Source organism: Nansenia antarctica (genome assembly GCF_963989245.1).
Source record: "Nansenia antarctica genome assembly, chromosome: 15".
Classification (NCBI taxonomy): domain Eukaryota; kingdom Metazoa; phylum Chordata; class Actinopteri; order Argentiniformes; family Microstomatidae; genus Nansenia; species Nansenia antarctica.
Window position 1 is genome coordinate 28,756,031 of NC_137685.1, and position 16,323 is coordinate 28,772,353.

Here is a 16,323-nt window from a genome sequence, read left to right on the forward strand (position 1 = left end):
TTTTTCCTCATCCTTCTTCTTTTGACCATTTTGCTCATATCTTTGCCGGCTTCCGCTGCACAAAAACTTGAAAATGAAACCGGTTGTAACGTTATCCGTCATGTTATCCATGGTTACTTCCGCAAACAGTGCGCTGCGCGTGACATCCTGACGTCATTGTTATTGTCCTTCTGCGCATGCGGGTCTGTTCAGGGCCGTGGAATGTTCACACGGGAGTCAATGTAGGTAAATTATAGGTCACATTTAAAAAGTAATGTGAACTGCCAAACCAAAAAATCGGATCTGTGTAAAAAATCGGAATTGAGCATCAAGACCTGCCGTGTGAACGAAGCCTAAGTGCATCATATCGGACCTACATTTTTACATTTACATTTTTGGCATTTAGCAGACGCGTTATTCCAAAGAGACTTACAATCAATGCATTTGAATACTAAGCAAGTGAATCATCAATCCACCAGTCGTAGCATGAAGAGAAATCCAGCTCAGGCCCGGGGAAGGAAAAAACATTGATAGAAGGAAAAACGTTTTTTTGGGGGGGAGAAACAGAGAAACAGTACAAGGGGGGCAATAGAAGTTTTTAGGGACACAGTAGAGGGGAAAGCGGGTGTCTTCAGGAGACGCAGTGCTGAGGGGCAGAAGATGTCTCAGGAGGAGCAGTTAGGTGTAACCTGAAGAGATGGGTCTTCAGTCTACGACGGAAAATGGGTAGTGACTCTGCAGTTCTGACAGCCGTGGGAAGCTCATTCCACCAGCGGGGAGCCAGTGTTGTGAAGAGAAGTGATCGGGCAGCACGACTGCCGTGTTGGTGTAGTGGTGGTGGGGCCAGTCGACCTACACACACAGATTTGATGCATCCCTATCTTCGTGTACAATACCAGTGGAGGTAGAAATCAGAGGACGGACCTCTACATGTTTGACACCGTTCATACCAGCCTCCCCTGATGCATACTCAGCACTCGAGTTGAGGGGGGATGAGGGGGGATGGCATCCCTCCTGAAATAGAAACGGTCAAAATCATCCCCCTTCTAAAACTGCCACCCCCCCTTTCCATCCCTTATGTCATTTGATCAATGAACGTGGTATTACTGCTATTTCAACATTTAGTTGTGTGTATATTGAGTAAAATACTGTGGGCGAGGAGGGGCACGCACACATGCAATGACATTTTTATCAAGTCACTGACACTGAAGTCCCAGACGCTGTGGGGATGCTAGAATTGTCCCCATTATGATAAAATCCACCATCCGCCCCTGATTTTTTTTACAGTACTGTGCATACTGTATAACGACGGTAAGATGAAAGTCTGCCAACCAACAAAAGAAGTATATTGTTGTGACATTTCTATGGATAGGATGGTTGAAGCTCATTTAATGGATAGTGGCAAGCACACAATAAGAATGCGACCAGCTACCCATTCTGAGTGAGAGTACGCAGGTGCCTGAGGCGGGGAATGTTTCTCCCTGGGTCTGAAGAGGGGAGAGAGAGAGAGAGAGAGAGAGAGAGAGAGAGAGAGAGAGAGAGAGAGAGTGAGAGAGAGAGAGAGAGAGTGGCTGTTTGTTTTGTGTTATAGTGAAAGGCAGCTGAAAGGCTGTTTGTCTTGTGATGGAGTGAAAGACAGATGAAAGGGGAGTGAGTGAAAAGCAGGTCCCTCTAGTACACCGAAGGGATGGAGAGAGACAGGAAAACAGAGGGAGACACTAAAACAAGAGAGGGAGAGAGGGAGAGGGAGAGAGAGGGAGAGAGAGAGAGGGAGAGAGAGAGGGAGAGAGGGACCGGGAGAGAGAGGGAGAGAGAGAGAGAGGGAGAGAGAGGGAGAGAGGGAGAGAGGGAGAGAGAGAGAGGGAGAGAGAGAGAGGGAGAGGGAGAGAGAGAGAAAACAGAGAGAGGAGGATGGGGAGAGAGGGCGGGCGGGGGGGGATTCATTTATGTTTGACCTGCACCCAAGGATATCATTTTGATGTCTTTCATTTGGATGGAACAGGAAAGTAGTCAGCCTCAGACTGACCGGAGTCAACATCACTCAGGGACGGAGGAGGAGAGACAGGAGGGACAGACAGAGGAGAGACAGGAGGGACAGACAGAGGAGAGACAGGAGTGACAGACTTTCTAAATGTTGATTTTCGGCCAACTTTGTAAAAAAAAAGATCAGGTTGTAGTGACCGCTCGTTAGCGAGCAGAGTATTCGTAATTCACGGCGTTCCAGCCTTGTACAAAGCACTGTTGATATGTTTGTGTTTACTCAATCACCCAGGCTGCTTAGCGGGTGATATGACGGGATATAAGTGGGACAGAAATGAATGAATGTTTGTTGTTGTCAGTACGCATGCAGAGAGTGAGAATAAAGCACATGATTGTTTTTCTACCGGCAAACCGACTACATCGTCCTGTTATTGCCGTCACTCCTACATTGGTGACCCTGATATTCTCTCGAACGTTTTCGGAGATCATTGAAACATGACAACAAACGCAGTTTCACTCAAGCTGCCCGTTTTTTGGGAACAAAATGCCATAGCATGGTTTGCACAAGCTGAAGCTCAATTCGCCCTCAGGAATATTACCGTGGATAATACCAAATACTACTACGTGGTAGCAGCTTTAACCAATTCAACGGCGGCGAGAGTGGTGAGTCTTATTGAAAACCCTCCGGCACAGCACAAATATGTTACCTTGAAGGCGCACCTGATAGATACTTTTTGTCTGTCTGAATCTGAACGTGCACGCCAGCTCCTCTCCCTCCCTGGGCTCGGTGACACAAAACCCTCTGAACTGATGGACCACATGCTAGCTCTGCTGGGCGACCATCAGCCGTGTTTTCTTTTTAAAGAGCTTTTTCTGCAACAGTTACCAGACCAGGTTCGTTTTTCAATGGCTAATTCCATCAAAACAGACTTTCGTCAGCTAGCCAAGGAAGCGGATATATTTTTCTCAGCTGGGAAGAAGTGTTTTACAGCCACCATGGATGAGTTTGGGTTCCAACCACTCTCCATCTCCGCTACTGCTGTGGCCCGACGGGTGAGGCCGTCGGGGTTGTGCTTTTACCATATGAAATTCGGGGACAAAGCTAAGAAGTGCCTGCCACCATGCAACTTCAGTGTGTCGGGAAACGCACCACTCATTAGCAGCTGTGGGTGCCGGCCATTCTGCAGGCTTGCTGTACGTTACTGACTCCCTCTCCGGCCGCCGTTTTCTGTGTGACACAGGTGCCCAGGTGAGCGTGCTGCCTGTATCGGCAATAGACATTAAAACAGCGAAACGAGGACCCTCCCTTGAGGCTGCCAATGGCAGTGCTATCGCTACCTTCGGCAAGCGCACTGTGGGTTTGTGTTTTGCTGACCAGCGTTTTACCTGGAGTTTTGTGTTGGCCAAAGTGTCTACTCCCCTCTTAGGCGCTGACTGGTGGACGTGGGGAACCGCCGACTCGTCAACGCTGAGACATTCGGCTCCTTGTCATGTGAGCGCAGTGACGCAGCCACAATGAAGCTGTCCAGTGCTGTCTCGCCGGCTGACGATTTCTCTCCTCTTCTATTGGAGTTCTCAGACATCACAACACCTACCTTCTCGGCTGCTACCACCAAACACGGCGTCATGCATTACATCTCCACGGAAGGCCCACCAGTGCATGCCAGGGCCCGTCGCCTCGACCCACACAAGCTCACCATCGCGAAAGAGGAGTTTGCAGCCATGGAGGCACTTGGCATCATTCGCCGTTCTGACAGTCCTTGGGCCTCGCCTCTCCATCTCGTTCCCAAGTCCAACGGAGGCTGGCGTCCGTGCGGCGACTACCGGCGTCTAAATGATGTCACCACACCTGACCGTTACCCCGTTCCACACATTCAAGACTTTTCAGCCCATCTAGCGGGCGCGTCTATTTTTTCTAAAGTGGATTTGGTATGGGGATACCACCAGGTGCCAGTTAGCCCTCAGGACGTCCCCAAGACAGCGGTTATAACACCATTCGGACTTTTTGAGTTTTTGAGGATGCCGTTTGGCCTCAAGAATGCTGCCCAGACCTTTCAGAGGTTGATGGACGCCATGCTGGGCAACCTCCCTTTTGTGTTTGTCTACCTTGTCCTGTTGCGTTTGCCGTAGCTGTTTGCTGTTTGCTGTTTCCGGGTTCAGAGCACGCTGGCGTCAAGCGCTGTGACTGCCGCTTTTGTCCCCCGGTCCTGTCTTTTGTATCCTGTCTTTTTGTATCCTGTCCTGGTTTCTTGTTTTCGCCGTCTACCTTGTTTTGTGTGCCCGTCTTCCCCCGGAGGTCTCCGCTTTTTATTTTTCGTCTTTTCTTTTCCAAGTATTTTTGACTTTTCGCCGACCTCCGCTGCTTTCCACCTCCCGCCTCTCACTGCCTCCACTACCGGATTACAGTATCCATCGCCTCCGCTACCGGACTACAGTATCCATCGCCTCCTCTACTGGACTGCAGTATTCACCGCCTCATCATTCCTGTCCCCCGGCTTTGTGTTGCTGACCGACCCGCTGCGCGCCGCTCTCAGACATCGCTGGCCTGGCTGTGCTGTGCCACTACCCCCGTCCCGGGAGGTAGCCACCACTCCCTCCCCGGTTCGGGGGTTGCCATCTCCGCAGGTGAGTGTCAGTCCTTCCCGGCCTTCACTCACTACTGCAGGTTTTGGTCGCTGGCATGGCACGGTTAGGCTGGCTGGCCGCGCGGGTTCAGTCCCAGGCTGGCAATACAGATGACAACAACAACAACAACAACAACACCACGCTGTCACTCTGGTCCACTGCCATGTTTACACAACTCACTGCCCACCAACTACTAGCCACTCCCAACCTATCCACTGAACTGCTCCCACCTGTACTCTGGTTTCATCTCCAACTTGGACTCACCCTCCTGCTGCTCCTATCGTTTTGCCCTGGACCCCCGCCCACCATACTCACCTATACTGCCACTGACCTTCACTCACTGAACCATAACCATCGCCTCACTGCTGCTGCTGCCACCGCCGCCACCAAGGCAGGTGTTCTCCGCCGCCGCCGCCTGATCTCTCTGAACTCCTCACCATTGCCTCTTCCCTTTCTACCCGTCTCTTACTCACCGGTGACTTTAATATCCATGTCGACCAACCCAACTCCAACCTCACCTCTGATTTCCTCTCTCTCCTTGATTGTTTCCACCTCACCCAGCACATCAACTTCCCCACCCATGTAAAAGGCCACACACTCGACCTTGTCTGCTCTGCCTCCCTACCCATATCCAACCCCCACCCTCTTCCTTTCCCACTCTCTGACCACCACTGCATCCTCTTCTCTGCCCCCCTGCCCCTACCGCGCCACCCCATCAAACGCACCATCTCCTTCCGTAACATAAAATCTGTCAACCCACTCACTCTATCCCAGTCCATATCTTCTGCCCTCCCCACTGACTCCACTCCCACCAACCCGGAAGACTATGCCACCTTACTCAACTCCATTCTCTCTGACTCCCTTGACTCACTGGCCCCCTTGAAAACCATCACTGTCTCCTTCACCACCTCCTCCCCCTGGTACACCCCTGAACTACGCACCATGAAACAGACCGGCCGCCAACTTGAACGACTACACAATAGAACCCACCTCACTGTCCATGTCGAAGTCTACAAGCAACATATCTCCTCCTACCGTGACGCACTCCAAGCTGCCAAATCTGCCTACTACTCCACCCTCATCAACACCTCCAATTGAAACCCCCGCACCCTCTTCTCCACTGTCAAGACACTACTCCAACCCCCGGACAACAACACAACTTCCTCCCCTGACCTCTGCAACTCCTTTCTCCACGCCTTCAACAGCAAGATCTCCCACATCAATAGCTCACTGACTGCCTCCATCTCCAACTCCACCACCCCCGCCCCCCCTGCTGTCATCTTCCCCCCTCCTGACTACCCTCCCCCTACTCCTCTCACTACTTTCTCCCCTATTGACTCCTCCCTCATCACTACTATCATCACCGCCTCCAAAACAACCACCTGCTCCCTCGACCCCCTCCCTACCACCCTGACCAAGGCCTGCCTCCCTGCCCTCATCCCCCACCTCACTGCCCTCTTCAATCAGTCACTATCCCAAGGCCACGTTCCCTCAAGCTACAAACTTGCCGCTGTCACCCCCATTCTCAAAAAGCCCACTCTTGACCCAGCCAATCTCTCCAACTACCGCCCCATCTCCAACCTACCATTCCTCTCCAAAACCCTAGAGTGCGTTGTCGCTGCCCAACTTCACTCCCACCTCCAATCCAACAAACTGTATGAACCCCTTCAATCTGGCTTCCGCCCACATCACAGCACCGAAACAGCCCTGGTCAAAGTAATCAACGATCTCCTCACCTCTGCAGACTCAGGTGCCCTCAACATCCTAGTTCTACTAGACCTGAGCGCAGCCTTCGACACAGTGTCCCACTCCATCCTCCTTCAAAGGCTGCGCCAACTGGGTGTTGAGGCCACCGCCCTGGACTGGCTCACCTCCTACCTCACCAACAGACACCAGTTCATCTCCCTCTCCGGTCACACCTCCTCCTCCTCCTCTGTCACACAGGGAGTCCCACAAGGCTCAGTCCTCGGCCCCCTGCTCTTCCTCTGCTACACACTCCCCCTCGGTCACATCATCCGCCAATTCAACCTGGACTTCCACTGCTACGCTGATGACACACAGATTTACATCACCACAAACTCCACCCAGAACCCACCCCTCACTCACATCGAAACCTGCATCTCCGCAATAAAAACCTGGCTCACACACAACTTCCTCAAACTGAACAGTGACAAGACCGAAGTCATCCTCATCGGCACCAAATCCACCCTCAATAAAACCGGACCCATCACACTCACCATTGACGACACTACCATCACCCCCTCCCCCCTGGCTCGCAACCTCGGCTTCATCCTGGACCCCACCCTCTCATTCGATCCCCACGTCAGTTCCATTGTCAAGACATCCTACTTCCACCTCCGAAACATTGCAAAAATCAGACACTGCCTCTCCCCCCCCGCTGCTGAATCCCTCATCCACGCCTTCATCTCCTCCCGCCTCGACTACTGCAACTCCCTACTCACCGGCATCACCTCCCGCTCCCTTCATAGACTCCAGATGATCCAAAACTCCTCTCAAACACCCGCTCCCGTGACCACATCACTCCTGTCCTCCACTCTCTCCACTGGCTCCCCATCAAAGAACGTATTCAATTCAAAGTCCTCATCCTCACATACAAAGCCCTCCATAGCCTGGCCCCCCCTTACCTGACTGACCTCCTTCTCCCCCACCGCCCTACCCGTACCCTCCGATCCTCATCCATTGTTCCCCTCACTGTCCCACCCTCAAAACTCAAAGGCTTCGGTCACCGTGCCTTTTCACGAGCTGCACCCCGCCTCTGGAACTCTCTCCCTCAACCACTCAGAGACTCACCCTCACTCCTCACTTTTAAATCCCACCTCAAAACCTACCTGTTCTCCCACGCCTACAGCCTCCCCTACCCCTAGCCATCTCCCCCATCCCTGCCACCCCCGCCCCCCCCCTGGACATGCATACAACCTTCCCCGTTCGTTAACTCTGTGTTCTATGTGCTCATGTTATCTGTTGCTTGTTGTTTCTGTGTTTTCCGTTCTTCCCATATTGTCAGCGTCTTTGAGCCTCGGAAAAGCGCTATATAAATCCAATGAATTATTATTATTATTATTATTACCTAGACGATATCCTGGTAGCTAGCACGTCCAAGGCAGAGCACCTATCCCACCTCCGTCTCCTCTTCAGTCGCCTCCGGGAACATGGATTAAGCATCAACCCAGCAAAGTGCCAGTTTGGACTGCCTGCCATGGATTTCCTCGGCCACCACATCACTACTGCTGGGGCGGTCCCGCTGCCATCAAAGGTGGACGCTGTGCTGCAGCTCCCACGCCCTACCAGCATTAGAGCTTTACAGGAGTTCCTGGGGATGGTGAATTTCTACCATCGATTCATCCCCCAGGCTGCCCACCTAATGCGACCCCTGTATGGGGCTCTCAAGGACAAAACCCCTAAGCACATCATCTCATGGTCCGACGAAATGTCAAAGGCATTCTCAGACACCAAGGAAGCCCTCGCGAGCGCGACCATGCTGACTCACCCCGTGCCTGAAGCTTCCGTGGCCTTGACAACTGATGCCTCAGATTATGCCGTTGGAGGCGTTTACGAACAGCTGGTCAAGGGGGTTTGGCAACCCCTGGCATTTTTCAGCCGACAACTCCGCTCCAGTGAGCAAAAATACAGCACCTTTGACCGAGAGCTCCTCGCTCTGTACTTGGCAGTCAGGCACTTCCGTTTCCTGCTGGAGGCTCGTCCATTCACAGTTTTTGTGGACCACAAACCCTTGATTTTTGCCATGGCTAAGGTGTCGGAGCCGTGGTCTGCCAGGCAGCAGCGTCATCTGGCTTATATCTCCGAGTTCACTACAGACATTCGGCATGTGGCGGGGAAGGACAACCCCGTAGCTGACTGCCTCTCTCGTGCCACTATCGGGGCTGTCCACCTCGGCATCGACTACACCCATATGGCTGCGGATCAGGTTTCGGACCCAGACATCCAGGCATGCAGGACTAAAGTTTCTGGCCTCCAGTTGGCGGACATCCCCTTCAGTGACGACGGCACAACGCTGCTTTGTGACGTGTCCATGGAGCAGCCGCGCCCCGTGGTTCCACATGCATGGAGACGGCAAGTTTTCGAGGCCATACATGGCCTCTCACACCCAGGCAGAAAACCTTCGCAGCGCCTGATTGCGGTGAAATTCGTCTGGCCCAGGATGAAGGTTGACATTGGTGAGTGGGTCAGGACCTGCGTGCCATGCCAACGTGTGAAGGTCCATCGTTATGTTAAGGCCCCGCTGGAGCGGTTCACGGTCCCGGAAAGACGCTTCGACCACGTCAACATTGATCTGGTGGGTCCCCTTCCCGCCTCCAGGGGGTACACTCACCTTCTGACGATGGTGGACAGGACCACCCGTTGGCCAGAGGCCGTCCCACTGACGGAGACTACCACAGCTGAGGTGGCCCGCGCATTCATCGGCACCTGGGTCTCCCGGTTTGGGGTCCCCTCAGACCTTTCCTCTGATCGGGGGGCCCAGTTCACTTCTGGCTTATGGACTTCCATTACTCAGCAGCTGGGTGTCTCCCTCCACCGCACTACGGCTTACCACCCACAGGCCAATGGCCTGTGTGAACGTTTTCACCGGTCCATGAAGGCTGCCCTTAAAGCCGATCTCCGGGGCGACGGCTGGGTCGACAGGCTTCCTTGGGTGATGCTGGGACTCCGTACTGCACCTAAGGAGGACCTCCTTTCGTCCTCTGCTGAGCTGGTGTACGGCCAACCCCTCCGGGTTCCGGGGGATTTCCTCCCCTGTGCTACGGTCCCCTGGTCAGCACCAGAACAGCGAAGTGCGCTGCTGGACAAGGCCAAGTCCTTCCGGCCGATCCCTACCTCATGCCACGGCGTTCCTAAGGTACGTGTCCCGCCTGATCTGAAGGCAGCGGGGTATGTCTTTATCCGCCAAGACGCCCATCGAGCCCCTCTGCAACCGCCCTATGATGGTCCCTACCGGGTCGTGGAGACAGGCGACAAATCCTTTATTATCGACATGGGGGGTAGTAAGGAACGCATCTCGGTGGATCGCCTTAAGCCAGCTCATCTGGACTTGGACCGTCCCATCGAGGTGGCCCACCCGCCCCGCCGCGGTCGCCCCCCTGTTAAAACAGTCCTGACCCTAGCTCCTGCAGAGCCCCTGCCCTGCCGTCCGAGGCCGGCCAAACGTCCGCCTGTTGTTTTTCCCCGGCCTCGGTCTCCTGTGCCTGCTCAAGGGCGCCAGAGTCGCTTTGGGCGAGTGATCAGAGTCCCTGACCGTTTTTTGGGGCCGGTTCTTGTGAATTCTGGGGGGACGTGTGTAGTGACCGCTCGTTAGCGAGCAGAGTATTCGTAATTCACGGCGTTCCAGCCTTGTACAAAGCACTGTTGATATGTTTGTGTTTACTCAATCACCCAGGCTGCTTAGCGGGTGATATGACGGGATATAAGTGGGACAGAAATGAATGAATGTTTGTTGTTGTCAGTACGCATGCAGAGAGTGAGAATAAAGCACATGATTGTTTTTTCTACCGGCAAACCGACTACATCGTCCTGTTATTGCCGTCACTCCTACAAGGTAAAGATTGGGTAATCAGTAAACGCGTATCAAAACAAATGAAGAAGGATGACACAGAGGAAGGCAATCAAAGGAAACTAAGGAGTGAAAGACAGATGGTGGTTCAGCTCAAAGAAAGGAGGAGACTTTGATTGTTTTCCATGTTATGGGCAACAAGAGAAGTTGGGAAAGTCAGGAATATGTCTCCTATCGACTCCTATCGCCTCGTGGGAATTCTGATGTGTTTTCTCCCTCTCCAAGGTACAGTAAATAGCAGCTATACATAGATTCGTTTTATTATGTCCTATGACCGTCTTTCTTGCACATTAAGGCACAAAGGTATTGTAGAGTGTGAAGGGGGAGTACATAGAGAGATACACGTTCAAGAGTTCAGCAGCTGACAGATAAACCACAGCGTAGCCTAGGAAAATTCTACTTCTGAAAAACTGTGAGCAATGATAGTGATTGCACTGGGAGATCATTTTTTTATCTTCACCTTGACTTTACAAATGAATTCTATTCCTTTACACAACATAACATTGTTATGTGTTTAACATGATCATACTTTACCTCAGTATCTACTGACGATACGGTTCCAAAGCTCAATTCTCTCATTGATATGAACATGTGTTAAAGTGAGGCTTACATTTAAATGTTTACATTTACATTTTTGGCATTTAGCAGACGCCTTATTCCAAAGCGACTTACAATCAATACATTTGAATACTAAGCAAGTGAATCATCAATCCACCAGTCGTAGCAGGAAGAGAATCCAGCTCAGGCCCGGGGCCACTGATAGAAGGAAAAACCTTCTTCTATCACCTTCTTCTTAACTTTTTTTTTGGGGGGGGAGAAACAGAGAAACAGTACAAGGGGGGCAATATAAGTTTTTAGGGACACAATAGAGGGGAAAAGCGGGTGTCCTCAGGAAACGCAGTGCTGAGGGGCAGAAGATGTCTCAGGAGGAGCAGTCCTCATAGGAGCCAACGGACCCCCATGTGGATCCGAAGTGATATAAAGATTGAGATTGAGATTGAGATAACGTTTATTGCCACTATGCATTACACATATAGGAATTTGCTTCGTCACCACAGCAAGTGCGTTTATACTTTTTTCACATATCAAAAAACAGGACAACACAACAACAACACAGGACAGACAACAGTGCATTGAATAGTGCGGTATAAAGTAAAGTGCAGTGCAGAGTTTTTTTCAGTGAGTCCAGTTCAGTCCTGGGCAGACTTGGGGGCGGGGGGGGGGGGGGGGGGAAGCCAGAGTCATTTAACAGCCTGGCGGCTGAGGGGTAGAAGCTGAGCCTGTGGCGGGCCTTAAGTGCCTTAGGCAGCCGCAACCTTCTTCCAGAGGGAAGCAGGGTGAGGAGGCCGTGGCCGGGGTGGAAGGGGTCAGCCATGATCTTCCTTGCCCTCCTCAGAGCCCTGGTGTCATGCAGGGAGTTGAGGGAGGGCAAGGGACAGCCGATCACCCTCTCTGCTGAACGTCGCACCCGCTGCAACTTGGCCTTGTCCTTGGTCGTTGCAGCAGGGAACCAGGTGATGATGGAGTGGGTGAGGATGGATTCTATGATGGCCGTGTAGAACTGGACCATCATGGACCTCGGCAGCCTGAGTTTACCTCGATCAATTCTCTTCATCGATATCACATTTTTTTCACAACTTTGCATGCTATACGATGCCACCATTTTTTTCCCGAGACGGTAAACACGGCCTAAGTCACATCCAGTTTTCTCCAACTGGAGAATGTGTCATGTCCGGTTTCAACCCCGAATTTCCATACCATTGGTCGGCCAACCCAATACCTATTGCCCTTGTTCAGCTGTACATGTCATATTGATATTCTCATCTCATGTATATATTATACTAATGTATTTATACTCACTGTAATACCTTACCCACCTCTCCCACTCCCCTACTCCCCCTTCTACCCTCCTCCTCTCTCCCACCTCTCCCTCTCCCCCCTCCCCTCTCCCACTCCTCCCCTCTCCCACCTCTCCCCCCTCCCCTACTCCCCCCCCCCCTCCCCTCCTCCAGAGTGTTCCCACCCCGGGGCCAGGGCTCAGGCGGAGGACAGGCTGTTGAACACTCTCTTCAGCCGCTACAACAAGCTAGCACGGCCCGTGGCTAACACCACTGACGTGGTCAGCGTACGCTTCGGCCTGTCCATCGCTCAGCTCATCGACGTGGTGAGGGACAATGAACCATTGATTTCACTCCTGTGATATTTACATCGTAAATCCTACGTTCCCTTTTATTATAATAATGATACGTAATTATTATAATATGTATATTATTATTATTATTATTTTACGTTCCCTTATTATAATGAATTAGAATCGGTGGTGCTAATAGTACAGTATGACACTTGAAACATGTGACCTTTCTTTTCAAGGGGTACCATGAATTTGCACTTTATCAGTCATTTAAGACCGTGATCATACAGTACATATCCCCTTCCAACAGCCAACTCTGTCTCATTGTTCTTTTTCTCCAAGGACAAGAAAAATCAAATGATGACCACAAATGTCTGGGTGAAACAAGTGAGTATCTCTCCATTGAATCATATGGATACTGTCGACAATTCGACAGTATCGACAGTTTTTTGGGCAGCGATTTGGTGTCGAGGTGTCTGTTGTGTTGCCATAATGTTACTGTTGGTTCTGCTCTTTCAGGAGTGGTACGACTACAAACTGAGGTGGAACCCTAGAGAATATGAAAACATCACGTCCATGAGGATCCCCTCACAGCTCATCTGGAGACCAGACATCGTTCTGTACAACAAGTACGTTTAGGTTTTCACCCCAAAGTGTCATTATTGATCCACTATAGACCCCAACATCCAGGCTACCCACCACCCTCAAATACATGATAGTATATACATTGTTTATCAGGGAAGGCTGGTGGAGGTAGCTGATGCCTCGACCGGCCTCCCCTAATAGACAAAAAACTCCATCCAAATACCCTAAATACAGAATGCTGTACATATACATTCCATCCACATACTAACCATGGAGTTAAGATACTCTACCTCTCCATCTGCATACAATCTCACTCCAATCGAATCGTGCTTGTAGCTTGAATGTACAGTACATGTGTGATTCGTTTGGCTCCTGTAGTGGTTTTATATCATGTTATACTGAGAAATGTAAGTCTCTCTAAAGTAAGGGCGGAATCTAGCACTCAAGGAAGGCCCATTTCCTTCCTGTAAGGGATGAGCCAAGATTTGTGGCGCAATGAATCATTCTGACTATGGATAGGGCCCATAACTTATGTAATCACAGATTTGTATAATATGATTGGTTCCCAAGAATGGTGACCTCATGACCATGGACAGTTCTATAAATATGAGTCCCGCCCATCGTTGGGGGCTTTTTGCTTCCTGCTTGCTTCTTGCTGCTGCGCTCATGTAAACATTGGCTTAATAAAAGGCCTCTTTGGAGACAATTGATCTAAGCTCTTTGGGCTTTGTAAGTTCTACTAAATCTATTAAGAATCAATTATATCCACAACACTCCCCTCTCTCTCCTCTCCAGTGCCGACGGTGACTTCACTGTCACCCACCTGACCAAGGCCCACCTCTTCCACGACGGCTGGATCAAGTGGGTCCCCCCGGCCATCTACAAGTCCTCCTGCAGCATCGACGTCACCTTCTTCCCCTTCGACCAGCAGAACTGCACCATGAAGTTCGGCTCGTGGACCTACGACAGAGCCAAGATCGACCTGGTCAGCATGGCCAGCAACGTGGACCAGGTGAGTGGGCCAGCCAATGTGTACCAGGGGAGTGGGCCTGCACCGTGGACCAGGTGAGTGGGCCAGCCAATGTGTACCAGGGGAGTGGGCCTGCACCGTGGACCAGGTGAGTGACCAGCACCGTGGACCAGGTGAGAATTCTGCTCTTTTCCCCTGTCATTACATTCCAGGCTGTGACGTTGAGGACACATTGTCTGTTATGGGTCAATATGAACGGAATGCCTTTATCATTTCTCATCTCTCTCTATCTCTCTCTCTCTTGCTTTCTTTCTCTTTTGTTCTCTCTCTCTCTTTCCCTCCCTCCCTTCCTCTCTCTTCCTCCATCTCTCCCTGCCCCTCTTTCTGGACCGCCAGATGAACTACTGGGAGAGCGGCGAGTGGGTGCTCGTCAGCGCCGTGGCCAACTACAACATCAAGAAGTACGAATGTTGCCACGAGGTCTACTCCGACATCACCTACTCCTTCCTCATCCGGAGGCTCCCTCTCTTCTACACCATCAACCTCATCGTCCCCTGCCTCCTCATCTCCTGCCTGACCGTCCTGGTCTTCTACCTGCCCTCCGACTGCGGCGAGAAGATCACCCTGTGCATTTCCGTCCTCCTCTCCCTGACCGTCTTCCTCCTCCTCATCACCGAGATCATCCCCTCCACCTCGCTGGTGATCCCGCTGATCGGCGAGTACCTCCTCTTCACCATGATCTTCGTCACCCTCTCCATCATCATCACCATCTTCGTGCTCAACGTGCACCACCGCTCGCCGCGCACGCACACCATGCCGCGCTGGGTGCGCGCCGTCTTCCTGGAGGTCGTGCCCGGCGTCCTGTGCATACGGCGTCCTCCGGCCGTGGTCAAAGAGGTCAACGGCGGGAAGCTCGTGGAGTAGATGCGCACCAGGGTCGGCCGCGGCGGCGGCGCGGGGGGGGGTGGCGTCTGGGGTAGCGGTGTGTGTTCTGGGCCCGGGGCCGGGGACGAGCCCTACTTCTCCCCCTCCACCTCCTCCTCCGCCACCTCCCCCCAGGGTGCCCCCCAGGACAGCTTGGCCCGTTCGTCCTCTCTCTCCCTGGGTCGGCGCACGGAGACGGGTCTGGGCGGGTCACTCTCCTCCAGCCACAGCCAGTACACCATCCTCCTGGAGGAACCCCCACCACCACCCCACTCCTCCTCCTCCTCCTTCTCTTCCACCCGGCCAGGCTGCTCCACACCTCCTCCGCCTCCTCCCCTCCACCCCCACCTCCGTCGCGCCAGGGAGAAGCACCACCACCACCCCCACCCCCACCACCACCACCACCACCACCACCACTGCCAGGCCAGGCCGAAGCTCCGTTCCCTCAGTGTGCAGTATGGCCTGGGAGAGAGAGAGAGGCCCCAGAGCTCTGTCCGCGGTCGCTCTCGCAGCATCCAGTACTGCAGCCTGCACGAGGTGGCCTCCAAGGTAATGCATGGATGCTGGTTCAGGACCCCCAGTTTAGAGGTGTGTGTGTGTGTGTGTGTGTGTGTGTGTGTGCGTATGTGTTGGAGGGTCAGCAAAGGCAGAAGACAAATATCAGCTTGTCCCCCAAAAAATCTAAAATGCTCATTCTATTCTATTCAATTCTATTTTCATTGTATTTCATCGCAGAGCTTGAATGGTAAAAGCCTCAGTAAGCCACAGCCTCTCTCCCAGAACCAGCCCCACCCCCTGGGGGAGGAGAGGAGGCGGAGCTGTCCTGTCCTGTGTAGGCGTCACACAGGAGGCGGCGGGGTCCATACCGGGCAGACGTCACCAAGGCTGGAGGCTCCAGCAACTCCAGGGATGCCCAGGGTCTCCTCTCCCTGTCCCCCTCCCTGTGGAAGGCTGTGGAGGGGGTGCAGTACATCGCTGACCACCTCCGAGCTGAGGACATGGACTTCTCTGTAGGTTTTGATTGATTGATTGATTGAGAATGTTTATTTTGATCAATTCATAATACAGATATTAAACATTAAAAACATTAAAAACATAATAAATGTACACAGTCACAATGCGTAACACCATGACCAAAAAGGTGTAGGCTGAAGCCATGGCTTATTGCGCCTACCCTTTTTACATGTATGGTTTTTCCCCATGAGTACATAATCAAAACATTGCAACTTTTATAAACAAAATGTCACTTACGCATCTTAACAGAAAACTCAAAAGTACCAAACAAAAAACTATATTAATGCGCCTAACCTTTTTACATTAGGTGGATGAGTGACTGAATAAGAATATGGTTGACTAATAACAGTATGGTGTAGGTTTTGTGTTGCACGCTAACATGCTTTGGAAGATAAATCAATTAGTTCACAACCTTATGGGTTCTGTGCTGTTCTACGTAAAAAAAACTAGTTCTAGTGCGAACGTGGGAGCTGGTGTTAGGGGGGGGCGTGTCTGTAATATTAGTGCTAATTTTAAGGCCAGAATTGT

At 51.9% G+C, this 16,323-nt stretch overlaps 1 protein-coding gene across 1 annotated transcript; it reads left to right on the plus strand.

Moving 5' to 3' along the window:
* Nucleotides 1-12,206: 12,206 nt before the first annotated feature.
* On the plus strand, nucleotides 12,207-14,781 carry LOC308171295 (neuronal acetylcholine receptor subunit alpha-4-like; the record flags this gene model as incomplete). Its single annotated transcript, XM_080546129.1, has 5 exons — nucleotides 12,207-12,335; nucleotides 12,645-12,689; nucleotides 12,822-12,931; nucleotides 13,683-13,899; nucleotides 14,254-14,781. The coding sequence occupies exons 2-5, from the start codon at nucleotides 12,660-12,662 to the stop codon at nucleotides 14,779-14,781; spliced, it is 885 nt and encodes a 294-aa protein (XP_080402255.1). The 5' UTR covers nucleotides 12,207-12,335; nucleotides 12,645-12,659.
* Nucleotides 14,782-16,323: the final 1,542 nt, after the last annotated feature.